This window comes from Nipponia nippon, unplaced genomic scaffold (assembly GCF_047370975.1).
Source record: "Nipponia nippon isolate SJK-2023a ecotype South Korea unplaced genomic scaffold, ASM4737097v1 scaffold_7, whole genome shotgun sequence".
In the NCBI taxonomy this organism is placed as follows: domain Eukaryota; kingdom Metazoa; phylum Chordata; class Aves; order Pelecaniformes; family Threskiornithidae; genus Nipponia; species Nipponia nippon.
The window spans coordinates 54,116,902-54,144,170 of NW_028262391.1; the positions used below are offsets into that span (position 1 = coordinate 54,116,902).

General features: G+C 54.9%; 3 protein-coding genes across 31 annotated transcripts in view; 2 read left to right on the forward strand and 1 right to left on the reverse strand.

The window, feature by feature from the left end:
* The first annotated feature begins 1 nt into the window (after position 1).
* ZNF821 (zinc finger protein 821) lies at positions 2-14,151 on the forward strand. 20 transcript variants are annotated; one of them, XM_087740929.1, is made up of 10 exons: positions 152-431; positions 638-844; positions 2,670-2,761; positions 4,682-5,043; positions 6,330-7,040; positions 10,234-10,359; positions 10,868-11,010; positions 11,590-11,694; positions 12,620-12,786; positions 13,497-14,151. In XM_087740929.1, exons 6-10 carry the CDS (start codon positions 10,278-10,280, stop codon positions 14,149-14,151), a joined length of 1,152 nt encoding a protein of 383 aa, XP_087597055.1. In that variant the 5' UTR covers positions 152-431; positions 638-844; positions 2,670-2,761; positions 4,682-5,043; positions 6,330-7,040; positions 10,234-10,277. The 20 variants fall into 20 exon arrangements, with proteins under 20 accessions (XP_087597051.1, XP_087597049.1, XP_087597050.1 ...); XM_087740930.1 differs by having other exon boundaries at positions 4,698-5,043; XM_087740933.1 differs by having other exon boundaries at positions 4,853-5,043.
* On the reverse strand, positions 7,955-24,290 carry ATXN1L (ataxin 1 like). Of its 8 annotated transcripts, none has more exons than XM_087740915.1 (4): positions 24,171-24,290; positions 22,258-23,855; positions 12,068-12,193; positions 7,955-8,170 (listed from the first exon to the last, which is right to left on the reverse strand). In XM_087740915.1, the coding sequence occupies exons 2-4, from the start codon at positions 23,743-23,745 to the stop codon at positions 8,102-8,104; spliced, it is 1,683 nt and encodes a 560-aa protein (XP_087597041.1). In that variant the 5' UTR covers positions 23,746-23,855; positions 24,171-24,290; the 3' UTR covers positions 7,955-8,101. The 8 variants fall into 8 exon arrangements, 7 of the variants coding, with proteins under 7 accessions (XP_087597041.1, XP_087597038.1, XP_087597042.1 ...); XM_087740912.1 differs by having other exon boundaries at positions 22,150-23,855; positions 24,171-24,289; XM_087740916.1 differs by lacking the exons at positions 7,955-8,170; positions 12,068-12,193 and adding an exon at positions 14,200-14,376 and having other exon boundaries at positions 24,171-24,289.
* A 1,149-nt stretch (positions 24,291-25,439) lies between these two features.
* Positions 25,440-27,269, forward strand: part of AP1G1 (adaptor related protein complex 1 subunit gamma 1) — a 54,054-nt gene continuing 52,224 nt past the window's right edge. The window contains exon 1 of one of the 3 annotated variants that reach the window (XM_087740905.1): positions 25,440-25,706. The gene's annotated coding sequence lies outside the window, so the exon portion shown is untranslated. The remainder of the gene's footprint in view (positions 25,707-27,269) is intronic. The other 2 variants (XM_087740908.1, XM_087740907.1) reach the window with 2 other exon arrangements.

A 27,269-nucleotide genomic window follows, 5' to 3' on the forward strand; every position in this document is an offset into this window, starting at 1 on the left:
GCGGCGAGGCCGCACGGAGTGCCCGCCGCACGGACGCGGCGGGGCCCGGGGAACGAAGCGGCAGCGGCACGAACGAGGAGGGCGGTGCTGAGGGACTAAATGACCCAGCGGAGGGATCCTTCTGCGTGAGTGCACGAGTGGTACTCCAATAGACGCCCGCCGGTTCCCGCCCCCCGGCGCGGAGGTTCCGGCAGCACAGCGTTCCGCCTGCCGCTCCTCCTGCCCCTTGCCGTCAGCCCCGCCTCTACGGCGGACGGGAGCCGCTCGGCTGAAGGCGCCGCGCCGGGTCGCGGGCGAGCGGAGGGGTCTCCGAGCCCCCTGAGGGCCAGGCGGCGGCGGCGCCCGTGAGGGAGGGTCGGGCCGAGGCTGAGCCCGGTGCCGGGGGCTGCAGTCCCGCCGCTGCGTTTCCCCGGGGCGGCGCAGCCCCGAGGGTAAGCCGGCCCGGCGGGGGGCAGGCGGTGCCCGCAGGCCCCGGCGGAGGCGGCCGCTCGGGGGCTGACGATGGCCCGCGGGGGGAAGCCGCCCGGGGCCCGCGCTCTGCGGTGCGGAGCGGTTCGTTTCTAAAGGGATGCATGAGTTCGCAACGCGCGTGGCGGCTTTTAAATTAACAGTAAAATGGTGATTTTCGACCTTGCAGGGTAAGGACGTTCTGGTGAGCTGGGGTAGCGCAGGGGCAGCCGCTTCCCGACCCGGCTGTGGGGAGAGGCAGCTGCCGGCGGAGGCGGCCGGGGCCCGGCGCCGCTTCCCGGGCCGCCCGCCGGGGTCCGCCAGGCCCGCAGCTGGCACGGATGAGCTCCTCCGGGCGGCCGGGAGCTGCCGGCCGGGACGCACCCATGACAGACAGGTGAGACGCTTCAGACCGTGAAACACCGGCACCTGGGGCCTGCAGGCGGCGCCCCGGGCCGCCACCAGGGCCTGCGGCCGCCGGGCCGGGGGCTTCCCGCGGCGGGGCCGGGCCGGGCCGGGCCGGGCCGGGCCGGGGGCTTCCCGGGGCCGTGCCCGCGCCCGCGCCCGTGCCCGCGCCCGCGCCGCGCGCTCTGGCGGCGCCGCCATCTTGCCCGTCTGTCTGTCCGGCGGCCCTTTGTCTGTCTGCGGCTCCCCGGCGCCTGCAGCGGGACCGGGTAAGGCGGGCCGGGCCGCGGGCCGGGGCCGCCCGCCCGCGAGGGGCGGGCCGGATCCCGCCGGCCGCCTGAGGGGCGGCGGCGTCGGTCCCTCAGCTGGCGAGGGGCCGGGCCGGGCTGGCTGGCTGTCGGTCCGTCCGGGCTGTCGGGCTGCGTCCCTCGGTCGTCCGTCGGCATCCTCGGGGGCCCGGGCGGGGTTCCTCCGTCCGTCCCTCTGCCGGCGAGCGGGGTCCGTTTGTCTATGTGTCCGTCCGCCTGCGGGCTGGATCCCTCCTCCTGCCGCCTCCCGTGTGCTGGGACCGCCGGCCGGATCCCTCTGTCGGTGCGTGTCCGTCTGTCACTGTGAGGCTGGTGGGATCCCCGTGTCCCTCTGTCTGAGGAGGCTGACAGGATCCTTGTGTCCATCTGTCAGTGTGAGGCTGACAGGATCCCTGTGTCCGTCTGTCGGTGGGAGGCTGATGGGATCCCTGTGTCCGTCTGTCGGTGGGAGGCTGATGGGATCCCTGTGTCCGTCTGTCGGTGGGAGGCTGATGGGATCCCTGTGTCCGTCTGTCGGTGGGAGGCTGATGGGATCCCTGTGTCCGTCTGTCAGTGCGAGGCTGACGGGATCCCTGTGTCCGTCTGTCTGGGGGTGAATGGGTTCAGCTGATCCTTTTGTCTGTCTGTCTGAGGGGACTGTTGGCACCGATTCCTTCCTCTGTCCGTCCGAGGACGAGGGCTCGATGTTTCCCCCCTTGTGAAGCTTGGGGGGGTCGGTGTGTCCCCCCCTGTGAGGGACAAGGGGGCGCGTCCCTCCCTGCGTCCGGTGGGGGGTCGGTGGTGCCCCGTGTGTCCCCACCTGCCTGGCCCTGGCCCTGGCCCTGGCCCTGGCCCTGCCTGCCCAGGGAGGTCCTGGCAGCCCGCAGGGCGCAGCAGCCCCGCTGTTTCCCTCTCCCTGTGCCTGCCCGCGAGGGCAGTGAGGTCTGTCCCTCTGAGGGGCGTCTGTCTGGGCCGAGACCTGTCCCTGGGCTGGCCACGCCGTCCTGTCAGCTGCTGCCGCCGTGTCTAGAGCTGTGACCGCAGGGCAGCCGGCTCCCTCCTGGCTCCCTCGTCTGCCTGGGCCGGGTTATCCGGTGCCCGACACCAGCCTTCTGGGTGCGGTGGGGCCTTGTGTCCCCTCAGTCTGTCTCTGGGTGGGGGGCCAGAGACAGGGCAGGGTCTGCAGGTCTGGTTAGGCTCGTGCCCTCTCGGCTGTGGGAGTGGACAGAGGGAGAAGGGTGCTTGGACTGAGATTGCAGCCACTCTTGACGTGGGGCACTCCTAGCTTTTTGTATGCTGGGGACAGGATTGCTTATAACTTTGCTTGAGAACTGGGTGGGACGGCCCATACACGGAGGCTTGTGAAATGCTTGTGGATCGTGTTGGATGCTGGCACTGAAGATGGCTGTGGTGATGCGGAAGGAGCCCTGTAGGCAGAAGGGTGGGGAATGACCCTGAGACAGTCAGCTGTGTTTGGCCAGAGGCTGAGGAGGTTCCAGTGGTTTGTGTGACAGGCTCTTCTCTTCTCAGGTGAGCCCTCTGCTGAGGGAACGAACACTCTGTGCTCCCAGGTCAGGGAAACATGTCCCGTCGGAAACAGACCACTCCTAACAAAGTTCACTGTGAGTATTATGTTACACAGCATTGTGGGATCCTTGCCCTAGCTGGATTGTTGTGGAGCGAGATGGGGAGGAGGGGAATAATGAAAAGATACAGTTTGTGGGGGAATGGTGGTTACTCACATTTCATCTTAGGGACTGTAAGAAGAGAAACTGAGCTCTGTGCATCAGGGGAGCTGTCTGTGTCCTGGCATGGCAGGACAGGGATAGGCTTGAACAAACAACTAATGCTGTAAAGGTAGGTGTGTATGTGCAGGGCCTGTAGCTGTGCTTTGCATTCACACTGTCACAAGTGCAAGTTAGTATACTAAGAAATGTGACTTCGGGGCTCTGGCCTGTCTTGAGTAGCAAAGGAAGTTTTAGGCAAGGTGGTTTGAGCGTGTGTCTGAAAGGCAGGGAGTCCTGGGTTCTGATCTTTGCCCTGCCACAGACTCAACTGGCTGGCCTTGCACATGTTACTGAAGCTCACTGTACCTCAATTTCCTACCAGATAATGTAAGTAAAGCCATTTGCTCTTTCCTTGCAGGGAATGGGCAGCGGCTAAGTAATTTACTGGACAGCTAAATGCTTTCTGTCAGCTCATTCTTGAGCTGAGCTGATAGGACAGATCTCTGTTTCTCCAGCATTGTCAAGACCCTAGCATTTGTTTGATAGCGAAAGGGCTGAAGATGCTGTACATCAGCACTTCTTGTAGGCAGGCTGCAGCGAGATGATAGTGGAGCTGGGAGACACGTATGGATGTTTGGCTGCAAAGGGGAAACGGCACATATACGGCTTTTGTTTGACTGATTGCAGCAGAGGGGAGTTGGGGGGACTGAAGCTATGCCCTTGTACATACCCAGCTTTGCGGCTGGAGACACGTTTGGAATTTGGGCTGGAATGAGCAAAACAAATTTCTACTTCTGTAGGCGTGCGAAAGCAAGGCTGACGAGAGGGCCCTAGGTATTGCTAGGCTGTAGTAGCTGTCAGGAGTATGGGACAGAGCGCTGAATGCTGCAGCCCTAACACTGCCCCACTTTGCTGATGCTGCTGGCTTGCATGTCTCCGTGTGTTTCTCTGTGCTGCCTTTTTGTGTGGGTACGGCACCAGGAATCTATGCATGCTGTTCTCTGTGCTAGGGGAAAATACATTGTGATGTAGCCTAACACTCTGCACACTCAGTGAGTGTACTGGGGAGAGCTACCTCTGGGACTTGAAAGCCCCATTGGCTGCTAGAGCTAGGCATGGGAGAGCTGACAAAGCTTTCCTTGGTGGCCAGCGTTACGAGTCTTGAGGCGTGGCTTCTGGCATCTGCACTGACTTGTGCTCTCCAATTCTTGCTTCTGGGCGCTGGGTTCAACAGTGAGCAGAGTATAGCTTTGATTTGCCTGAGAGTACGTTGATGGCTTTGGAACTGTCTTCCTTAGAGAAATTTGTTATGTCCTGTGTTTTGTCCTATGATGCCAGTAACACATCTTGTGTCCACACACTTTTGCTTCTGAGAGTGCCCAGATATAACTGCTGCCGTTTGGATCAGACTTATATAAGGCATGCACTTACGCTGTCTCCCCTGGTGTAGAGTCACGGCCTCTCGTGTATGGAAACCAAGGGGTACAACAGCTCTAATGGTGCAGGTAGAGTTTCCATGGTGTTTAGGTGGGCTGTTTTCTGCACTCCACTGCGCAAGGTTATGTTCTTCAGAAGCTTGTACTATTATATATAAAACTATACATATTATGGAGTTCAGTTGTGCACTATTTTCACAATGAAAATTGCTTTTTTGTCTGCAATACAAGTGATTGTATCTCCAGTTTTGGTCTCAGGGGAAGCTATCTGACAAACATGCTACCAGTGGGCATGAGGTTGAGGTTATGGCATCTGGTATGCCATAGAGAGGAATTCTGGGACCTGTTCACCTCCTTTACATGCTGTACATTGCTACAGAGCAACTATTCAACAGGAGCCATCAGGAGCAGCAAATAGGACCACAAGAAAATAAAGGGACTGAAAGATACAAGAAACATGTCAATGGTGATGTCTCCACCTTGGGATGGAAAATCTTGTCTCTCTTATGATGAACACCAGCAAATCGTTGGGACTTCTCTGTCTACCTAGCCTGCTGTGTATCTGGAGGGCCCAGAAATGCCATGCAGTGCACTGACGAGGATAATCGGAGAGAGCGTCAGCTCCAAGAACTGGGTGAGCCAGCAGAATGAGGAGTCAGGCTGAGACATAGCAGACACGTTACTGAGACTTCTTCACAGGGACTGAAGTGGTTGGGAGGAGAGGAATAAAAGGGACAGCAGGTATGCAGCTTTTTACGCAGTTGTCTGCAGTTGGGGTCTGATTTGGCAGGCTGTGGGGCTGGGGAAGTGCTTTTTGGATTTGCATAAATACCACTGTGAATATCTTAACTGGACAGACTTGTGGGAGGACAGTGCCTACTTCTTCCTTGCATGGCCACTCCATGTTATCTTCCTTCTTGGATTCACTAGGGCAAGCGACAGCTGCAGATCTCCTCTCCCTGGCTTGCTCGGTGCCGGCTCTTTCCAGGGTTACTTTCCAGGCTTGGCATGGCCCTCATTTAACCTCGCTCTCACAACAACATGGTTTGCTTTCCTCACTTAGCACAGAATCACTTTGTTTGGCATGCAGAGCGACCGGCTGGGAAGTTGTGTGGTTACAAGTCAAAACAGTTTTAAATGGAAGTTGATGTGCGAGGAAATTCAAAATCATGCAGAAACAATGATAAAAGTTACTGTTATCACAAAAGTCTCGTTGTGCATGATGGTCAGTCCTTCTAGAGTTTTAATTGTAGTCATTTCCCCTTTGGCAGGGCTGCAGCACATAATTGGCTCTTAATAACTTGTTTTGCCACACGGTGCATGAAAAACACTTACACCTGACAAAGTGGTAACAAATAAAATTGTAATACTGTAATATACTTATTGCGTTGCCCATTCTACATTGAGTTGAAAAATACAATGCAGTTACATTGTTCCTGTGGAGATACCGTAATTGGTTCAATTTGGTCTTTATTTTCTCCCAGACTCTATAAAGTATGAAAGTATAAAATCTCTCTAAGCAATTCATCTGATCATGCATTCAAGCCCATCCATTGCTCCACTGCCACTCCATCAGTTACGGGCTACTCACTGATCTTGTGCTTGCCAAAAACTCACTGCAGGTGTTAGCGTGCACTTTTATTTCTTCTCCCTGCTGTCCCATGAGCTACTTTTCTTTCTGTTGCTTGTACCCTTTGCAAGTGATGCTTATTTTAGAACTCTTGAGAACAGCTTTTGTTAGTCAAATTAATTCCCGCTTCCTAGCCTATTTCTCATGGTCCCAATATCCCGTTAATCCTCTATTTCCTTCCCTCTCCCTCTGACACACGCACGTTCTGTGCTCTTCAGTGTTCCTTGAATTCTGCTGTCTATAATATTCCCAGCTGGAAGAGAAAGTATCTTGCAAGAAATAGCACCCAGCATTCAAAACTGAGCAGAAATGTTACTTGCATCAAAATCCTTGGTTCTTAAAGGGCTCTGTGGGCTGCCATTGTTAACTCTTTCAATTGTGTTGTTTTTCATTTCAGTAACCACTACAGCAGTCTGGACAACCCAGAATAGCGATGGGGCAGGTGGACTAGATCCACAGTGGTGGAAAGACTTGCAAATTTCAGGTCCAGGAAAGGAACACAGAGAAGACCTACATGAACAGGGACTTTAAATTGATGTACGAGGAGGGAATAAAGTGGCTCACCTCTGAGAGACCTTTCTGTTTAGGAAGGAAGACAGGGGAATGATGCAGTTTCTTTTGATTTTGTTTTGTGGATTTTGGGGTGGGGGTTGTTTTTTTCTGTGTTTATTTTCCAGAACACCTGAGACTTATCCTGCATTCATACAGTTCAAGAAGGGAAGGGCTCAGGAAAAAAATGCTTTCTGGCTACCAAGTTGATACACCACCAGATCCTAGCAGTCATAACTGCCCCTGTCGCCCAGTACCCCAGGGCTGCCCCCTACCTCCACAGCTGCTCACCTGGCATCCCACTCATTTACAAGATTATGGAGAGGAGAACTGGAATGCAAAGCAGAGGCATTTGTATGATCTTTCACCGTCCTACGTCTCTAGCAGTTTGTAAAACAGAGTGACTTGTTTTGGTGTTGTGGTCAGCCTGCAGCCCTTTTTGTATTTAATAAAGAAACTTCTGCAGAAGCGTCTGTGACTTCAATATTGAGCATAACATCCTTTACTGATAGCAGTGATCCTAAAGCTGTCACCTGTCTTACTCCCTTTCCAAATGAATGTAAGTGTATTCAAAGCGGGGTGGAGGTGGGGGTGCAAGTGTCTGTATGTGAGTATGTGTGTGCAGAAACAATAGAAGTATAACCCTGTACCTATCAAACAGTAAAGCTCTAAAGCTTCATCGAAGTAGGACTTAGTCCATCAGTGGATGAACAGGACGCTCTTCCCTAAGTTCTTTTGGAGGCAGTATTAGTTTAATACGTAAGATATTCTGTATAAGCTAAAGATGGCATTTTTAAAAGTTTGTCTTTCCCCGTCCCATGATGCCTTTTAGATACCAGCTAGTGGAGAATGCACAAGATGATGTTTGCTAACAGCACTGGTTTGGTTAACAGTTTGTATTTCTGGCTGTAAGCTGATAGTTCTCTTCCCTGCGCTGAATCAACGCTAACTTGGTTCTGGGTATGTTGTACAGAAAGGCCACTGGCAGACAGGATCGCTCTCTTAGTTGTTGTGATTGAAGCTAGTGTTACTGATAGGAGGAGTTCCCTCCTCAGTCACCTCATATAAAGATCACCACTTTGAAAATCCTGCAGGCTGCCTGCATAGCCTGTATACCTGAGCAGGAACCTACCTGCCATTAGACTCCAGGCTGCTGCTCAGTGGAAGCGTAAGCCATCTGGAAGGGGAAAGGGGGAAGAAAACAAACACGTAACTGCTTCTGCTAGCACTTGCAGCGGTGTCTGGGGATCCTGTTTTGTAACTCTGTCACAGGTAGCGTGTCTCCCACCATAGTTTTACATCTGTCCTGTGTTCTGCAGGTTTCCTCGTTTCACCATACTGTTCCTTTGTCTTGCAATGCTTTTTTTGGTCTCTCAGCTTCTATCCTGGTGGTTTGTGGATATCTGCTTCTTGGAGAGGCACTGTAATTCTGTAGCGTCTGCTGTTCATACAGTCTGGATCTCAGTCCCACCAATGTGAGGTTGTGGTCCAGACATAAAAGCAGCACTCCAGGTTATGAAAACCATTCAGTGCTGGAATGGTTTCTGATGGGGGTACATCTGCCACAGCAATCCTGATGGCACCTGCTGCTTTCAGTGACAAATAGGTTTAGAGTGCTCCTCAGCACCTCTCTTCAGCCCGCGTGGATTGTGCTCTCAAGCCTTCTCTGCAGAAATCTTTCTCACATTTCTGAAACAGGATGATAAATGCCTTCAGATGCTTTTGGAAACCTCCATGGGGATGCTGGGAACTAAAACTCTTCTCCCACACTCTCCATGGAACTTCTGAAGGTCTTTGAAATCTTGCGTAAATTACTGCTTTTTAAAGCACTGCTAGAAATGGAGAGGTGAGCACCAGAAAGGCAGTGTATGAATATGGGGCAAAGCTGGCTGAAATGGTTTCGCATGCGAGAATGTACCTGTCCTTGTAACAGGACTGGTGCTCTCTCAATGGGTCAAGAATTCAGCTCCCTGGTTATACTGATGCCAGTTGTGGCCCTATACTAAAAGGTACAATTTTGTTCCAAAAGCTTTTGTTTTATGTGAAAAATGCACTGCGTCTTCCTTAGCATTTTCACATTTATGCTTTGTGTGGTTCTTGAGAACTTAAAAAGCAGTTGATAAATTTAACCCAAAAGCTAGCCCGCTGGGAACTTCAGCACCTGGTCACAAGCACTCCCAGCTCATCCACTGAGAGAGGCAAATCACGACTGCACCTGGAATGAAGTCATTTGTTTGATTTAATATGAAAATTAATGGTTGCCTGTTCTTGTTATTCTTTGGAACCGAAAGTTCTCCTTAGCAGGGATTGCTGTAAGAAGTTTTCTTTCAGAGAAGCACAAATAATTGCCTTCTTTCAATGTGTTTGCCATCTCCTATTGAGTTGAGGCACTAGTGATCAGTGTCTTTCAACAAAAGAGACTGTAAGCTATCCTAAACGAGCATCTCGGCTTTCTGGGTTCATTCCCTTAATTTTCTGTTTTGAGTGTATGAAGTGTCACTGATATTTAATTTAGCCAGAGCCACTCCTGGGCAAGGCAAGGCAGTGAAGCAAGTTATCCATCATGTAAGCAGGAGAACACCAGCTCTGAGCACAAACACCTTCTTGCCCTTAGTCCTCCTGGGGCAGAAGGTGGTGACAGAGCATGCCAAGGACAGCTCCTGGTTTTAGGATCACTGTGGAGAGCAGATGAGGAGCCAGGCACTCAGGGAGATACTGGTTTTGTACAAGTTGCCTGTTATAGCAGGGAATGGGGCTTAATGATTTAAAGAGCCATATAGCACTATGCTTGATTTGGGATACTGTCATAGTCCCCGAGTGGCTTCCCCTCAGCCTAGAGCTGTGCTACAGCTCTATTGGCAGATATATGGGATCTCACTTTTTTTTTTTTTTGTGCCTGGAGTGGCATATAAAGAGTATGCGGAGAGCAGCCTGATGCTGGACATGTCCACTAGTGAGACTGGACTCAGGTCAAGAGGCAGGTACAAGAGGCTGGTGTTGCAGGGTAGGCAAGCAGAGAGGTTACTTAAATGCTTTCTCAGAGGTGACTTCAGAGGTTCTGCACAGTGCAGGTCAGCAGCCCCACACCCGTTGTGTTTTTGGCAAGCCTTGGTGGTGAAAGAAGCGTGGCCAGCAGGTCGAGGGAGGGGATTCTCCCCCTCTACTCTGCTCTCGTGAGACCCCACCCGGAGCACTGCGTCCAGCTCTGGGGCCCCCAGCATAAGGAGGACATGGACCTGTTGCAGCGGGTCCAGAGGAGGGCCACAAAGACGATCCGAGGGCTGGAGCACCTCTCCTGTGAGGAAAGGCTGAGAGAATTGGGGTTGTTCAGCCTGGAGAAGAGAAGGCTCTGGGGAGATCTTATAGCAGCCTTCCAGTACCCAAAGGGGGCCTACAAGAAAGCTGGAGAGGGACTTTTTACAAGGGCATGTAGCGACAGGACAAGGGGCAATGGCTTTAAACTGAAAGAGGGTGGATTGAGACTAGATAGAAGGAAGAAACTCTTCACTGTGAGGGTGGTGAGGCACTGAACCAAGTTGCCCAGAGAAGCTGTGGATGCCCCATCCCTGGAAGTGTTCAAGGCCAGGTTGGATGGGGCTTTGAGCAACCTGGTCTAGTGGAAGGTGTCTCTGCCCATGGCAGGGGGGTTACAACTAGATGATCTTAAGGTCCCTTCCAACCCAAACCATTCTGTGATTCTATGAAAGCAATAGAACGGCACCAGTCTGACTCTTTGTCCTTGTGGCTGCCAGGGGAGCAAGTCTTTGCAGGGCTGGAGGAGCAAGCCCGCCAAGCCATGATGAAAAACAACTTTCCTGGAGCTCTTGGGGACCAAAGGCCAGCCATTCATCCGCTGCAAGACCCCGACTCCAGCAGCAGTGAGTTCTGCCCCTTCCAATAATGGCAAGGTAGTGGACTGGGGAGACTCTGACAAGGGGTGAGGCTAGGTGCTGCACAGCTTGTGGGGGTCCTCTGAGGACCATCTTACACATCTTCTCCTCTGGGTTAGCCCTTGGCTCGTGTGCAGGACTTAGTGTCAGCAAACAGCAAGAGCAGGGCTGCTCCCTAAGGGAAGGTAAGCCCAGAGCCAAGGACCACCACAACACATATTGGGCAATGACCTCACCACCAGCATGCAGTCCCAACTTACGAGAGCAGGGTGGTAACAGCAGTGGGTCCAGTAATTGTCAGGCAAGGTAGGGTAACAGGCTGGGTCCAGGGACTCTACAGAGCACTTCAGGGACTGAAGTGCCCCAGCCTGAGTTTAAATGGAGCCCCTGGTCGGAGGGTGTGGGTAGAGGCTCCAGGTGATGCTGGTCAGGACAAGTAAGGCCTATGGTGCCCTCAGGGTCCTGACACTTGGAATAACTGCTTTTCATGTTCCAGGTGGCAGTGATGATGAGGAGACCACCCAGGATGAAGTTTCATCCCATACATCTGAGGAGGATGCCTCAATGGTGAAAGTGAAGAAAGAATTAGAGAATGCAGAACAACCTGTGGCTGGAACCCCACTGATGAGAGAAAATGAGGCAAGTGTGTACTGGCCCTGTACTCACCTTAGCCTCCCAGGGAGAGAGAAGGGTACTGTCTAAACATCTCCTCTCCCCACCATGGTTTCCTATCTTTCTCTCCCTCCCACCTCCTCCAAACAACATCTGCTGGCAGGATGAAAGGGCATGAAGAGCTCCTGGGCTAGCAGGAACAGGAGACAGCGGGCACAAACTGCCATTCTCCTGGCTGGCCAAGATGATTGTGCAGAATGTGCCCCCTTCCTTCACTTCTGGTGCCTTTCTCTGATTGATTTCCCCTTCCCTGCTGCTACAGAGCAGGCCTTGCCTACCAGAGCCACTGCGCTGGCAAGAGCCTGGGTGTGAGTGGAGGCCATGAGGCCTCTGCCTGTTCTCCCCGAGACAGCAGGAATTTTGCTCAGAGGCTACGTAAAGGAAGTTTCGGACTGCAAGAACACAAACCAGCCCCAGCGGGACTGGGCATGCAGCATTTGATCTGGTCAATGCCTGCGTGCAGTGTTGACTAGGTACTAAGGGAGGGTGAGGTGGCTGTGTGGGGGATCTGTGTGCCTTACACCATGTGGCTTTTCCTCCCTGTAGGTGCCCGGGAGTTTGAATGCTGACCCTATGCTGGGATTGTCACAGTGTCCCCTCTGCCAGCTGGAGTGTGGAAGCAGAGAGCAGCTCATTGCTCACGTATACCAGGTAGGGGATGGTTCCAACCTGTGGGATATCTCTGGCCGTAAGCCCCTCAAGCCTCCTTAAGTCCCAAATCCAGAAACAATCCAAAGCACAGGGTGGCTTTGTTCTGGCCTTTGCGGTCACAGAACTGAGCTTCTAGCTAGGATGTGACTGAAGTTTACAGCAGTAAACTGTGTCCAGAGGGTGTCCTGGGGAAAGAATCAGCAAGGCACCGGTCTGCAGATCTGGAAAGCACAACTCAATCCCAAGGCAGTCTCTGCAAGCAGTTGCAGGCTAAAACCAGGCAGTTCCTTCAGATTAAACACGGAAGCAATTTTTACATCATTCAGTGAGATGAGAAACCCTCCTCCTAATCACTCAGTTCTTTATTTTGTACCTTTATCACAGTTCCTATCCATGTAAACAGCTGTTCTTCCTCTGAAATGATTCCAGTATTGCAGGAAATCTGTGCTGGAATCTCACAGGTTTTGTTGTCAGTACTCTCTTCACAGCACATCAAAGTCTGTAAAAGAAGGAATGAAGGAGAACTGAATTGGCCACTTACCTGCACCAGCTGACTGTCTCCATCTAAGCGCTTCCTCACCACCATCCTGCCTACTGTTAGTCCAGTCATGCTTTGTCCAGCAACAGCAGCTCCTCAGGTGCATTTCTGAAAACAAGGGTCAGGTCTTACAATGCAAGTGTTTCGGCCTTAATTGTTTCTCTTGCACTGGAGTGGAGCTGTCGAAAGGTCTCCTCCTTGCTGTTTGACCTGTGACACCCCAGGTGTCTTGAGCTTGGTCTAGGAGCCATCAGACAGAGGTTTAGTGGTGAAGTGTTCCCATTCCAAGAGGCTGAACTGAACGGTTTGCCGTATCTGTTGAGCATGCCTCAGACTGGGCAGGGAGCTGGGCAATTTGTAACTAACAACCTAGTGGTTGTTTTGCAGCACACTGCAGCTGTGGTGAGCGCCAAGAGCTACGTGTGTCCTGTATGTGGCAGAGCCCTCAGCTCACCAGGATCCCTTGGGCGACATCTCCTGATCCACTCAGAGGACCAGCTGTCAAACTGTGCAGTGTGTGGAGCACGCTTCACCAGCCATGCCACATTCAACAGGTCAGGGTCACCCTGGCTGGTGAGTGGGCTAGGGTACCCACATTAAAGATTAGGTGGGTTGCCTTAAATGACACAGAATTCATGGCTCTGGACCTACTAAGGCCTGTAGGAGAGTTGTGAACACCCCCAGTGAGTGAGATTCCCTCGATCCCTTCCTGCCTGCAGCTCTGCATCACCTGCTAAGACCTCCACAGGCTGTGCTGCTAAAAGGGTGCTCCTTAGCTCTGTGAAGAACTAGAACTGTGCAGAGAGCACTGGGCTCTCCAGTCACTGGAGAAAAATCCACTGCCTCCCTTGCCCAGCAGTCCATCAAAGGAGGTCTGTACTGCCCAGATGGGTTCATCATTTCCAGAGCAGGACTACAGGCAGAAACCAAAATGCTCCTTGTTTCTGTCCTGCCTGGTGGAAGATTATCCACGGACTAGTGGAGAAATCCAGAGATGATGGGGAGGAGCAGCTTGCTGGCTAATTCCTGCTCTTGCGCTCTTCCAACCCAGATACTGCTCTGGGCTAACCCACTTCCTACCCCCCGACATGATGTTGCTTCATTTTAGATATTCAGACGCGTGTGCAGGCAGGAATGGTTTAGCAGAGGCCTCTGTCGTGGGCTGTAGTAGGGGCACTGTTCATTGCAGCCCCCTGGGCAGTCTGAGGTGGGGACTCTTCCATCAGCACCAAGTCTCTGACTCTCTGCTCTTTCTGCTTTCCAGTGAGAAGCTGCCAGAGGTGCTCAGTGCAGATCGCCTGCCGGCACCCCAGAGCGAGGGCCCCTCCAGTGTTGAGGGGAAAGACATTGCCTTTCACACCCCTGTGTATCCTGCAGGCATCCTCCTAGTGTGCAACAACTGTGCTGCTTATCGTAAGCTGCTGGAGGCACAGACGCCTGGCTTGCGAAAGTGGGCGCTTCGTCGGCAGAACGAGCCCTTGGAAGTGCGGCTGCAGCGTCTGGAGCGGGAGCGCACAGCCAAGAAGAGCCGGCGGGACAATGAGACACCAGAAGAACGGGAAGTGAGGCGTATGCGGGATCGAGAAGCCAAGCGCCTGCAGCGCATGCAAGAGACAGATGAACAGCGGGCACGGCGGCTGCAGAGAGACCGGGAAGCCATGCGACTGAAACGCGCAAACGAGACCCCAGAGAAACGGCAGGCACGGCTCATCCGGGAGCGCGAGGCCAAGAGGCTCAAGCGGCGCCTGGAGAAAATGGACATGATGCTCCGGGCACAGTTTGGCCAGGACCCCTCTGCCATGGCCGCTTTGGCAGCTGAAATGAACTTTTTCCAGCTGCCAGTGAGCAATGTGGAGCTGGAGAGCCAGCTGCTGGGCAAAATGACCTTTGAGGAGCAGAGCAACAGTGCGCTGCATTAAGCTACAGCCACGGACTGTGCCACCTCTGCTGCACCTCCCACGGGTGCACTAGCAGGCTTCTACGCTCAGGAGGCTGCTGTGGGTCCCTGGCTGACTCCCCCTGACAGACGGTTCTGGTTTTCCCCTGAACGCAGGAGGAGAACAGAGCTGAGAGGTGTCTGCCAAAGTAGCCCTGGTGGGAGCAGATTCTGAGGATACAGTCTGCTCTGGGGGCCAAGTCACAGCCTGTGAACAGAGGGAAAATAAATTAATGTTCACGTTTATTTAGTCCCCTTCTTTACCTTTTGTGCTTCATCCTGTTCTTGGACCCTTGCCCCATAGATGGGTTTGGGCTGCTGCAGTTCTGCTGTAGGTGAAAGCCTACCTGTCTAAAAAAGGGATCTTGTTTACTGCAGCATGAATTATGGAGCTGAGGACTTTGATAGTCCACAACTCCTCCAGGAGTAAATCCCTCACAGTTTGTGCCCATAGAAAGGAAGCAAAGGAGGATGTCATCGCCCTGGAAATGGCTGTGCGCACCCTTTCTCTTAACACTATCATTATGTGCTTATTTGCAGTAGCATCCATGGAAAAACTAAGAGGAAACTGAGTTCCTGTTCTAAGATACCCCATATAAACACTAACAGAAAGGCTGACTGAGGTAAGCAAACAGCAAACAAGTTTGCTGGTTTACTCACAAGTTAATTTGCACTTAAACAGCATTGCAGGTCTGCAAGTGAAAGAGTTGATTGAATGGTAAACAATAAGGGTAGGTCAGCTCTCTAGTACTGCATGGACTTGCTTTCCCCTTTATTCAGCACTGATGAGGCCACACCTGGAGTAGTGTCCAGTTCTGGGCTCCCCAGTACAGTAGAGGCGCAGACATACTGGAAAGCAGCTAGCAAAGGGCCACTAAGGTAGTGAAGGGACTGGAGCATCTCCCCTACGAGGAGAGGCTGGGAGAGCTGGGACTGTTCAGCCTGGAGAAGGGAAGGCTCAGGGGGATCTTATCAATGTGTATAAATACCTGAGGGGAGGGTGCAAAGAAGATGGAGCCAGGCTGTTTTCAGGGGTGCCCAGGGAGAGGACAAGAGGCGACGGGCACAAATGGAAACACAGGGGGTTCCCTCTGAACATCAGGAAACCCTTTTTCACTGTGCGGGTGACGGAGCACTGGCAGAGGTTGCCCAGGGAGGCTGTGGAGTCTCCCCCCTTGGAGGTATTCAGAAGCCATCTGGCCGTGGTCCTGGGTGCTGGCTGTAGGTGGCCCTGCTTGAGCAGGGAGGGGTTGGACCAGTGACCTCCGGAGGGCCCTTCCCACCTCAAACGTTCTGTGACTTCATAGTAAGCTCAGCTCGTTCAACCATTTTAATACAGCCAAACGCAACACTGCTCATCTGGGACCACGGATCACACTCAAGTTATTCTCATAGTAAATTCCTCTGTGACCAACAGGGACTTTCAGTGGTCACTGCAGGTAACACCGTGGGGCGAGGGGGGGGACCGTTAGTAAACAGAACCACGTAGATGGAAAAGAAAGTTGCTTTTGCTTCCACGCTCAGCAGCAAAACCAATGAGAGAAATGTGGACAAGGGGTGAGCTGGGGAGGAGCCGTGGACAGCCACAATAACGGAGTCTGGAAAATCCTGCCAGAGGGTAGGGAATTTAAGCCTTCTTCAGTTTATTCAAGAGGTAGCCAAGGCGAAATGCGATCGTAGTCTGTACCTGCATGAAAAGGTTCCCATTGCTAATAGAAATCATTATGAAACTATGCAACTATGGAAATTAAATCTAGGCATGTGTAAACTGGAAAAGGCAAAACATTAGCCCAGAAGGACTCATGGTGGGGCAAAGGGGTGGTACACTCTCCGCTATTTTGTTTCTTTAAGAACAAGCATCTAAAAACGCGTGCTGTAGCTTTGTGCTGCAGCTTTGTGGTTTCCAAACATCAGCCCACCAAACCCTGGTGTGCCGCACATCTGTGTGTCGTAGCCTGAAGAGCCCTACTGCTTTCGCAGCATTTCCAGCTAAGGTCTGCAGTACGGTTACAGGGTGGCCTAAATACACTGGCAGCTACTGTTGTCTCTCAATTGCCATTTCTCTGCATCAAGTCAGAAATGGTGACAAAAGACTCCTGCTTGAGATCAGAAGAGTAAAGTTAAAACAAGAAGCAAAACCTTTTGGCCAGACTACCTAGAAACCTGATTTTTCCCTCTTTTTTCAGTCTGAAAAACTTTTGCTTGAAGTCCCTTAAAGCCCTAGTTAATGCTGACAATAGTTGCCTTCAAAGTGCGTAATGTTGCATTTTTTTCATGATAGTGAACTAACCTTACGGTCAGTCTTGTGGACGCTTGCTACAAAAAGCATTTAATCTTTTCAATACTACAATTTCCTCCACGTGCCACTGTAACCTCTTGCTTCCTCACCTTACAGAAGCTGTTTTAACATATCGTTCATCACTCAGAACTGACATCCCGGAGCCGTCCTTGCCTCTCTCGCTTTGGGAAAAGGCACCAGATCTGGAAAGGGTCTGTTCAGTTCCATGTTACCTTGTCCGTATCCTCCTTTGTTCTCTGAACTGATCTCTCGCTTTCATTCTTACCTCTGTCCATTTGCGTACTGAAACCGACAGAGTTTGCTCCTCGCAGTATTTGCTATTGCTCTACCTTGTGCCAGCAGAGAGGTAGCTTCACTCTGCAAACTGCAGCGGAAACTTTCCCTGCAGCGTCACTGGCACCTGATCGTTATTGCAAGGGATTCAAGAAAGAGACCACAGAAAAGCAAAAGTATTTGAACACGGAATTATGGCTTATAGTCCATCTGTCAGACAGCCTTTACCTTGCCCTTGTCACAAGTCTCCAGATCGCTCTGTGTAAGACCAGAGAAGCCACATCCTAACGATCGCTGATGCTACAGACGAGCAAAAATTCTCAAACACCAAAGGAAAAGCTATTGGTTTATATATAGATATATATATATAGATATATACTGTGTTTACAGAGTCAACAAGTTAAATGCAATATTCATAAGAGCATTAACAATAAAAATACAATCTGTGTGTAGCCAAGTACAGACTTAAAATGGTAAAACAGGAAAAAGGATCTCACCAAAAGTACAAATATACAGTACAAATTGATTTATTTAAAACAGTTACAAAAAAAGCACAACAAAATAGAGATTATCCTTAGAATTATTAATGCTTTGTTAAAGATCAGGTAGGAGGAAAGGGGCAGGAACAAGGTCGGAGGGGAGCACCTGACTAGTTCTAAGGCTTTAGATACAATGCGGTCGGTTACATGTTAATACAGCCATTACATAACTGGGATTATAGTCGAGGGATCAGCACTTATCTACAAAGACCTCCTTGCCTCAGGGCAGCCCAGCCGTTCCCCCCGTGCCACACGTCTGGTTCTCTGCTTTGCATGGGCAGACCCTCCCCTGGCGCTAAGGTGCCACGAAAGCGGAAAACAGCTATAATGTGCAGGGGTGCGTTTGCGGGGTGGGGTGGCAGCAGCCTAGAAGGACGTTAGGGGCAAGTCCTGTCCTCCGTGGACAGATGTGAAGACCGTGGAAGGGCCTTGACCATCAGCATTTTAAGCCATATACGGAACACACCCTGGGCCAAACTGTACAGAATGTGCACTCGTAGCCATCTTAGCAGCTTCTGCAAAGTGTCAGGCCCTAGGACAGCCTGAAAGACAAAGAGCAGTTGTGAGTGACACTAGGGAAAGGCACGTGTACTGCTGTGGGCAGGAACTAGCATTTGGGCTACTCGAGCTGCTGTAGTTTCCTTTTACAATATTTTCTGAGTGACAAGGATTGTTAGTTCTCTACGGGAGAAAGTGACTTCAAGTGTGGGGCGGGGATGGGGGGCGGGGACACTTAATGTGAAAAGTGCATTATACTTGCGCACCTGCCGGAAAGGGGAGGCAGAGGGGCCTCTGCAGCTTTCCTTCTTTCCAGACAGAGCTTCCTCTGCATAGTCTGGTAGTGATGAGCGCTCGTCGCTTGGAGCAAGTCTCACGTTCCTGGAGCAACAGTGTACGCATAGCCTAGAAACAGGCCTGGCCTCTGCTGGGCAGCTGACCCAAGGAATGTTTCACGGGATGGGACAGACGGCTGCAGACACCCGTTATTGCATCCTACAGACTCTTGCCACAGAGCACGAGCTGGATAAGACCAAGGCCAGGAGGCCTCCTCCTCCGGGGAGGACAGACCACAGCCCTCCTCCCCTTCACAATAGCAGCAGGAAAACAGTATATTTCTCTGAGAAGCCTGTCACGTCTCTGCCAGCAGAAAAGCCCGAATAACCATCTCGTTCCACAACGTCTTCCTGGCTTTATCTCCTCCTTTCCCTGTAAACCTAAGAAATAAGGGCCTCCTCCATGGGCTCATTCATAGCCTTTCTGCCTACAGCAGAGCCTGTCTCACACACTCCCTATTTCAGGAGAGCCTCAACGCTCAACACAGCCACCACCACAGGTACTGAGCAACACAGCCCAACCCAGTAAGGACAGATTCCAGTGATTACGAGTACTGCTAAGCTGGGCCAGAGGGCCGCCAGTGGCCCCTCCTGCCCACCGCCTTTGGGGCAAGCAGCCAGATGCCCAGATTCTCCATCTCAATGCCCCGCCATGAGATGTGCCCCAAACCGTTGCTTCCGTAGAAGAGCTGGCAGCTGAAACACACACAACAGTGGGACTGACAGGGAGTCTGGATAGAAGCACCGAGGTCAAATTCACCCTGGCCTGTTCCACAGAGCTGAGAGCTGTGCTCAACAGATGCGCAGCTAGCCAAAGTTGAGGCCAGCAGCCAGGTAAACACCAGGGCAAGCACCTTCACAGCCCTTCAGCTGCCTACAGTACAAAGCTATTTTAGCCACACAGCATCTTGCCTCATACATCAGTGTCTGCCCTTTCGGACCACTGTTCAGTGCGGCTGAGATCTAGGAGTAGTAGTTACAGTAACACACATGAGATAAGGCAGGCTCTCCAAACCCCCTCTCTAAAAGACAGGGACTTCTGTGCTTAAAGATGCACGAGGGGCTCCGCGCCCTTCAGCTGCTCAGACATCCCCTCTATGCGTGCAACCAGCCCATCTACATTCACACGCCATACGTATGCAAGATCCCTTTCTTAGCTGCCTGCCACAGCTCTGAATTTTTCTGCATGCACCATGCAAAGAACAGGCAAGAGAACCTGGGCTCCTCTGCCTTCTGCCTTTGGCCACAGACACCCTGGATATCCTGAGCATTAAGTACTACCCAACATTAATCGAGGTCTTTGCGTAGGAGAGTCCAACAAACAGCAACTGTGAAACACACAAGGTGATGAGGCCAGGCGCCGGGGCCCAGACAGTACGTTTTACTGACAAACGGTGCCATGAAAACAGCATCTGTTCCCACAGCTGCTGCATCCAAGGAGGCAGAATCTTCACATGACAGCATCACCATGACTTTATACATTTCAAATGCAGCTGAGATCGGAAGCAGTGTGTCATTTGGGGGAAGCTACATGGGATACAGGCAGCATCCTCATTATGGAGAAACCCCCGTGAGGCACAAACACTGAAGGCATGAGTAGCGCGTATCTCGCCTAAGGCCTGAAAAGAAACTGTCCTCCTGGTGCAGGCATTTCAAAGGCAACAGAAACGGCTAGCAACGTGCTAGGAAAACAGGACCGATGGCCTGGATGGAAGGGACATTCTGGAGACTCCAATTTGCCTAATTCCCAGGCAGAGCACCGCTCCGTCACACAGTCAACTGAAGCCAACCAATTACAGGACACATTCCTGGCGAGCGTGCAGAACAGCCCTGAGACACCACCGCTGCAAGTGACCACAGGACGGCTATGCCGAGGAAAGGCGCCGACACAGAAGCCATTCAGGGAAAGAGAGAAGCAGTGCCCTAGCAGTCAGGCGTGCCTGACGGAGAACTTCAGGAAGGTGAGAGAAGGGAGACAGAAAACGGTATGCTGAACATCAGGAGCCGCATCAGGACTCTAGTGGGGACCTGCACACTGAAAAGAAATCCTCTGAAAAGCCTGGTCCTAGCACAGAGATGGGCACCTTAATACAAGGAATACTTAATCCAAGTTAAGTCAGTGAAGACTCTTATCCTCAACATAATAGTGACTATTTTTTATTCTAGCTAAGCAGTTAGAGCTGGTGTCATAACACACCATCAGAGAGGGCAAATTAGTGTAACTACAGGAGCCTTCACTTGAATGGAGTGTTATTACCATAACGAGGTATTAATATACATTTGTATTAAACGTCACCGTGAAAAAGACTACTCTTGATTTTGCCATGTTGTTCTACAGAGGAACTCCAAAGTGAAGCATCGAAAAACTAACACAAAAACACCCCAAAATGCCCTATGATGCTGTGATATTTTTAGAGTCCCTACATTAATCAGAGAACTGTACTTAGCAGAAACTTTGTACCTTGCCTGCACATGCACAAACACTCGTCCCTTGTCTAAAGCTTATTCAGGAACTGTCTGCAGGGAAGAATTAGCCATCTGGAAAGTTTTCTTCTGATTTAATTACAAAATAGTCTCGGTCTTCTCACAGAAAAAGGATGTGTTTCCATCCTTCCCTAGAGAATGCTGAACATCTTTTACTCCAGCTTAAAAAAAAAAAAACAACAAACCCCCAAAACCAAAATGCAACCAAACAAAAAACCCCAACCCCATTCATCCATAGGCTAAGCCTCTGCAAAAACCATAAGCCCAAGAGATTTTTTTTTTTAAGGTTATTAACATGGGAAGAAAGATTTAATTTGGTGGCGAATAGTGAAAAGTCTTTTATAGCAGGAAACTGGCGTCTCCCGTCCCAACTCGTGTCCCATCCCAAGTGCTCAAGTTCCCTATTCACCTACACCCAAACCCATCCTTTTGGTCCTTCCTCTTGAATTTCTGTGATTCATTCAAATCTGTACATTCTTTGCAAGAAGAAAGAGCAGTTGGATTTGGTGGAAGAGACATTAAACAGAACCACCAGAGAAGCATCTCCGTCCTGCCCTCAAGAGCTCCATCGGTGAACGGTCCTTTTAAAGTGCATGTGTGAAGAAAAGGGATACTGGGAGTAGAGCCCCCTAAACTCCAGTGGGGACCCATCTCTCCCCATCATGAGAAAGGAGGAATAAAATCTTCAGCAATTTTATCTGCTACCTTAAGCCATGTCTGCCCTCCTCATCTCCCCACCTATCCCGAATGCTCAGACCCTGCCCTGCAGGGAATCAGTTATTCAGGGAGGTGCGAGAAAGCCCCCGCCTCCAACCTCTGGAATGGTCTCATCGCAAGCTCATGAGCACATCCCTGTTCTCTACCCCAGCTAGCCTGTTGCTGCTCCCTGAGGCACTGGAGCCCTCCTGATTCCCCAAGAGGAACTGGTCAGCCACTGAACTGGAACAAATCCAGTCCTGCAGGGCAGAAAGCAGCCTTGCTGGTGAACCTGTCGCAAAGTCTGTGCAATTTCTCCACCTGATGGCGAGGCTCACCTACAGGGGATGCCCTAGCTCACAGCCTGAAAGGGATCATTTCCCTGCATTAGAACGCCCTTCGATAGACAGCTTGACCTCCTGGGGAATGAAAGAGGGACGGAGCAGAGAGGACCGAGGCTCCTCTGCCTGCACGCTGTATCTTTGGAAGCCTGGGGCTGTCCAGCTGTGCTGACTGCCAGTCTCAGGCTGAGAGGGTTCTGCATGAGAGCTCTGGGCTGCGCTGTCCCTGTCTGTGTGGCTCTTCCTTTCAGCAGCTCTGTCAGACGGTTCTCTGGACCCCTGAGCTGTTCTTTCAGATCTCTCCCTAGTAGATATCAACTGATCTGTGAGAGGGTAGTTAGCCTGAGAAGCGGAGTTGCCATTCATGCTCTGTAAACTGATTGATATGCAGACATCGCCCACTTGCAGCCTGTGACAGGGCAAAGCAAAGAGCTGAGCAGTCCGCCCCGGGCTACAGGAGGACCAACCCTGGCCATACACAAAGAAGGGATGCTCTGGGGGCACGTCAATGCTCACTTTACTTTGTTGCTCCCCAACCACAAAATGCAGCGTGACAAGCCCCGGCCACTGGCTTTCCTGAATATCCACCACGGTGCTGGAGTCGATCTTCAGGCCCCCGCTCACCTCCGCACTGCGAACAAAGTCTTGAGTCTGCAGGTCCTCTACCCGCTTCAGCTCTCCTGTAGCCAGCTGGATGATGGCTCCTTTCATGAAGTGAGAGGGCAAGTGCGAGGAGCTGGGCGGCTGCAGCTGGGCCAAGTCCTTTTCAAGCGCGTCTCCTCGAGCCTGTGCATCTGGGCTCCGCCTCACCAGGGTTTCTGGAGCGGAAGACCTGATGGGCTCAGACCCAACGGGAACCAGGACTGGCTTGCCGTTGGCTATCACCATGCCTTTGGTTAATTGTCTTTGTCTAACCGGCTCTTCAGGGGACATTACATAGGGACTCCGGGACTGGCTTTTCTCAGCAGCAGCCCTCTCCACTGTGTTCCTCAGCGCGTCCTTTGACTCCCCCTGCTGATCAGGGATGTTATGGCAAAGGTTTAAAGGGCTCGGGTCATCTTTCCTCTGGGCTGCCAGAATAGGATAATCCTGAGATGCCAACACCCCCACCACCCTCTGAACCTCCAGATCAGCGTCTGGGGTGCTTCTGTGAGCTGGCACAGACACCTCTGCTCCCAGCGTCTGGTAGCCTGAAAGGAACTGTCCATCGACCGCGCATCCCGCTGCAGCCCCTGGCAGACAGTCTTCAGCTTTACCGCTGGCAGAGTCCGCAGCCTCGCTGGTCCTCCGCACCACATTATGCTCCAGGTGTCTCTGTCCACCATTGGCAGCAGCTACCTCTGAACTCAGCTGACTGTCTTGCTGAGGAGACTCTGGGCTTCCACCTGCTGTATGCGTCTCATACGCCGAATACCCGGGTGGGAGGCGGGACATCTGATAATAAACAGGAATTCTACCTGGCGCGATATCTAACGGCTGGGTCCCAGCATGGTGCTGCATCTGGCCAGAAGGAGAGATTGCAGAAGCAGATTTGTTGAAGGTGTGGGTAGGAGAGGTAGTCTGGGGGGAAGGAGCGGCTTCTTCCGTGAAGAGAGAGGCATATGGCACAAAGTGGGGGACGTGAGAGGCGGTGAGGTTGGCGGAAGGAGACAGGAGAGGACTAGGCAGGAAGCCAGGAGGGACAGCATAGGGCACCGTGTAATGCGAGCCGATGAACTGCAGGGATGTTGGAGGGATCTGCGCGTAGTGGATAGGAGGGTAGGGCACCCCTGGGTGCTGGATTATTGGCGAGGTCACATTGAAGGCAGGGGGCAGGGGGCTCACGTTCACCACGGGGTGCAGGCCCGTGGGGGAGAAGGTGGCGGGTGGCACTGCCACTTTGTAGAGCATCCCGTACTGGTCCACCGTCAGCCCCGCCACTGCTTCCGTGGCCTCGCCGGGGCCATAGCGCAGGGCCGCGGGAGCCGGCCCAGCTGTCCGGGCCCACTCGGGGCCCTCGCCCGAGGCCTGGGCACCCCCCGCCCGTCCCGCCTCGGCGCCGGTGCTGGCGGCGGGAAGCTCCCGCTTCTTTGGCGGAAGGCACTCCTGGCTCCGCTCGTGGCCCGCTCTCATGGCGGCCCGTGGTGTCCCGGCAGCCCCGGCCGCGACGCTCGTTCATGGGGGCACCCGCAGCGGCTGCCGCACGCCGGCTCCCGGATCCCCGCTGCCGGCCGCCGCCTCACCTGCGCCAGGAACAGAGGGAGCCGTCAGTCCCGGCCCCGCCACCGAGCCGCCACGGGCCGCGGGAGCGGAGGGGGCCCCCGAGCCGCCGGGGCAGCGGGAGCCCCGAGCCGCGGGCCCGGGAACGAGCGAGGCGGCGACCCCGAGCGCTCGTCCGGGGCCGCGGCCCCGGGGACGGAGGCGCCCGAGCCCGGCCGCCGGCCCCACCCCCGGCCCCGGCCGCGCCCCGCCCCGCCCCGCCGAGCCGAGCCCGGGGCGCCGCGGCCGCGCCCCGCCTCCGCGGGCCCGCCCGGTGCCCCCCGCGGCCCGCGGCTCACCCGCCATCGCCCGGCTCCTCCTCCGCGACCCCCATCGGCCCCGGCGCCGCCCGCGGCCGCCTCCGGCCCGACCCCTCCCCGCGCCGCGGCGCACGGCAATGACGCGCACGACGCGCCGCCCCGCGCGGCGGAAGCGCCTCACCCGTCGGCAGGGGGCGTGACGCCGCCGCGCCCGCGGCGCCCGCGGCTGACGTCACGGGGCGCCGGCAGCGCCCGTTGTCGTGGCGACCGGCCGCGCCCACCGCCCGCCCCGCGGGCCCGCCCCCGGGGCGCCGGGCGGAGCCGAGCGGGCGGGGCCCGGCCTCAGCGCTGCCGCCGCCGGGCGGCCTGCGGGGCCGGGGCCGGGCACGGGGCCCTGCCGGCGGAGGGCCGGGGGCGGGGCGTGCCGGCGGGCGGGCCGGCCGGCGGAGGCGGGCGCCGGGGGAGGACGGGCCCGCGCCCGGCCCTCGGCCCGGCCGGAGCGGCGCGCTGCGGCTGCGGGAGGCGCCCGGTGCCGGTGATCCCCAGGCCGCGCCGGCCGCGTCCTGAGGCGCCCGCCGTCCCGCGCGCCCCAGGCGGGCTCTCCCGGGGGCGGGGGCGGGGGGCACGGCGGCCCGCCTGGTCTCTGCCCCGCTGCCCCGGCACCGCCTCCTGCCGCCCCGTGCCCCTCGCCCGCCGCGCTCCGGGCAGCCTCCTGCTTGCCTGGGCGCCGCCGGCCGGCCCCCCGCGGGCGCGCGGCTCCTCGGCGCTCCCCGGTTTTTGCGGTGACAGAGGGCGCTGGGAGGCGCAGGGAGGAGCCGTGCCGGGAGCGGGGGCCTGGGTCCCCTCCCCGAGCTCCCCCTTCCCGGGCCGCAGGCTCAGCCGCGCCCGGCGCCCGGGCCCCCTCGGGCCGGTTTGGCGTCCCCGCGAGGGCAGAGCGAGCCCGGGGCGCGCGGCCGCTCCCCACCGGCCTCCTACGCCGGGCGCTGGGCTCTGCGCTGCTGCCGCGTGGAAGGCGCAGGGCCGAGCCCCTGCCGCCAGGCCGGCGTGCGCCCGCGAGCCACCGGCGAGCGCTCAGGAGGAGCTCGAGGAGCCGGCGGGCCGAGAGCGCGCTCCCTGCGCCCAGCGCCGCCGGCCTCCTCCCGGGCGGCCCCCGCGGACCGGGCCCCGGAACCCTGGTTGCGGGCGGCGCGACCCGCCCGGCCTCACGGCGGGGCAGCGCTCGCCGCGGGGGACCGCCCCGCGCGTGACGTCATCACTGACTGCCACGGGGCGCCCGCCCGTCTCCTCGCAGGCCCGGCATCGCGGGTGCTTCCGCCAAGAAAAAGTAGTGCGAGCGGCCTTTTCTGCCCCGCCGCCGCCGCCGGTGCCGCGCCGCCCCGCCGCTCTCCCCGCTGAGGCCGCCGCCGCCGCGCCCTCGCCCCCCCCACCCGCGGCCGGCAGAGGCCGGGAGGCCGAGGGGAGCGTGCCGGCTCGCGGATCCCTCCGCCTGCGGTATGGGTGCTGCGGCCCCGCCGCCGCCATTTTGAATGCCTGGTTCCTGCCGCTGCTGCTTCCTCCGCTGCAGGGACCGGCCCGGTGAGTGCGGCCGCGGCGCTCGCCGCCCCAGCCCGCCTCAGCGCCGGGCGTTCGCCGCTCGCCGCCTCCCCTCCCTGCGCCGCCGGCCGGGCCGGGTCTCCGCTGCCGCGGCCCGCGAGGTCCCGGCCGCCCGGGGGCCCCGCGTGCCTGCGCTGCCTCTGCCCGCCGCCGAGCCCCGCGGCCGGGCTGCGGCCCCGGGCAGCGCCGCGGGCCTTTCTGCCGGCGGGGCCGCCCGATGCCCTCCGGCGGCCTCGGCCGGCGCCACTGCTCGCCGGCCGCCCTCGGCCCCCGGCCGCGGCCTGCGCCCCCCGCCCCCGCCCGCCGGTCCGGTCCGGCCCGGCTCGGACTCTGCCCCGGCTGCCTGCCGCGGCACCGGGGCGCGCTCTGCGTCCTTCGGCTTTCCCCCGCTGGAACGGCGTCGCTGGCAGGTTTCTCTCCGCTCCCCTCGCCCCCGTTACCGGGACCGGGGCGAGCTTGCACAGCGTTTTTCGAAGTGGGAAGCGCAGAAGTTCCGTCAGGACGGAGCGTGGCGGCGCCGGCCGGGCTGGAGGCCCTCGGCTCCGCGGAGGGGCTTGGACGTCCGCGTCCATCCTCCCTTTGGTGTTTGGTTGCTTGTGCCGCACAGCTGCTCGGAGCGGTGCCGTTAGCGTCTCGCTAGTACTTGGAGCGTTTGCGTGTGGTCTCACGGTTGCGTGGATTTTAACAGCAACAAAAATCTATGATTTCTGGCCAAAGGCGTTTGCAGGGATGGGTTTGTGTGAGTGGCAGGCTGCTGTTTGAGAATCAGCCTGTAAAGACAGTTTCAAGTCCCTTCTTCAAGGGAGTTGGTCGAGTTCTCTCTCTTCTCTCCCAAGCAATAAGACAAATTATGATTTATTTTTTTTTATAGTAAGCATTTTTTAAAGTTTGCAGATAAGAACAGTTGTGTGTTTTATTGCATTGTAAATGATGCTTAGAAATGCTTAGTGATATATTTTAGTTTCTGATGCTTGAATTGTTAGTGGAACGGTATGGAATCCCAGTGGAGCACCTTTGGAAGGATGACGTTTCATGTGCGTGACCAGAAGGTGTATGTGACCCATACTGGCTTATACAAAGTAAAATATACGTATATTTTTCCCTGTGTAGTACCCCTAGCATCCAACATTTAAAACGGCAGATATTTTTGTGTTGTTTTCTTTTTCTCTTTTTCCTGTTCTGCTTCTTTGCAATAGTGCACAGCTGTTTTCTGTATGCCTGTGTCCATCTGTCCATCCCCCCCTCCCCCCAACTACACTCGTTATTTTTTCCTTTGTTTATTTGTGTGTCCTATTCTATTGCCAGATTCTTTGTTTTGCCTACTCATGTGCACTCTGGTATTTGGCACAGGATTTGAAAACTTTACTGGGTACCTGAGAGCTCAACAAAGGCAAGAGATTTTGTGGCTTTTTCATGCCGAACCCCTCGATCCTTCCACGGCGGGAGAAGGAGGGGAAGGTATTTAAGTCTCTGTGAGTTGAGAAGGGGCAAGTAAGTCTGGGGTAATGGTCTTGGGAAGGGATCCAGCTTTTCTGTCTCCAGTGT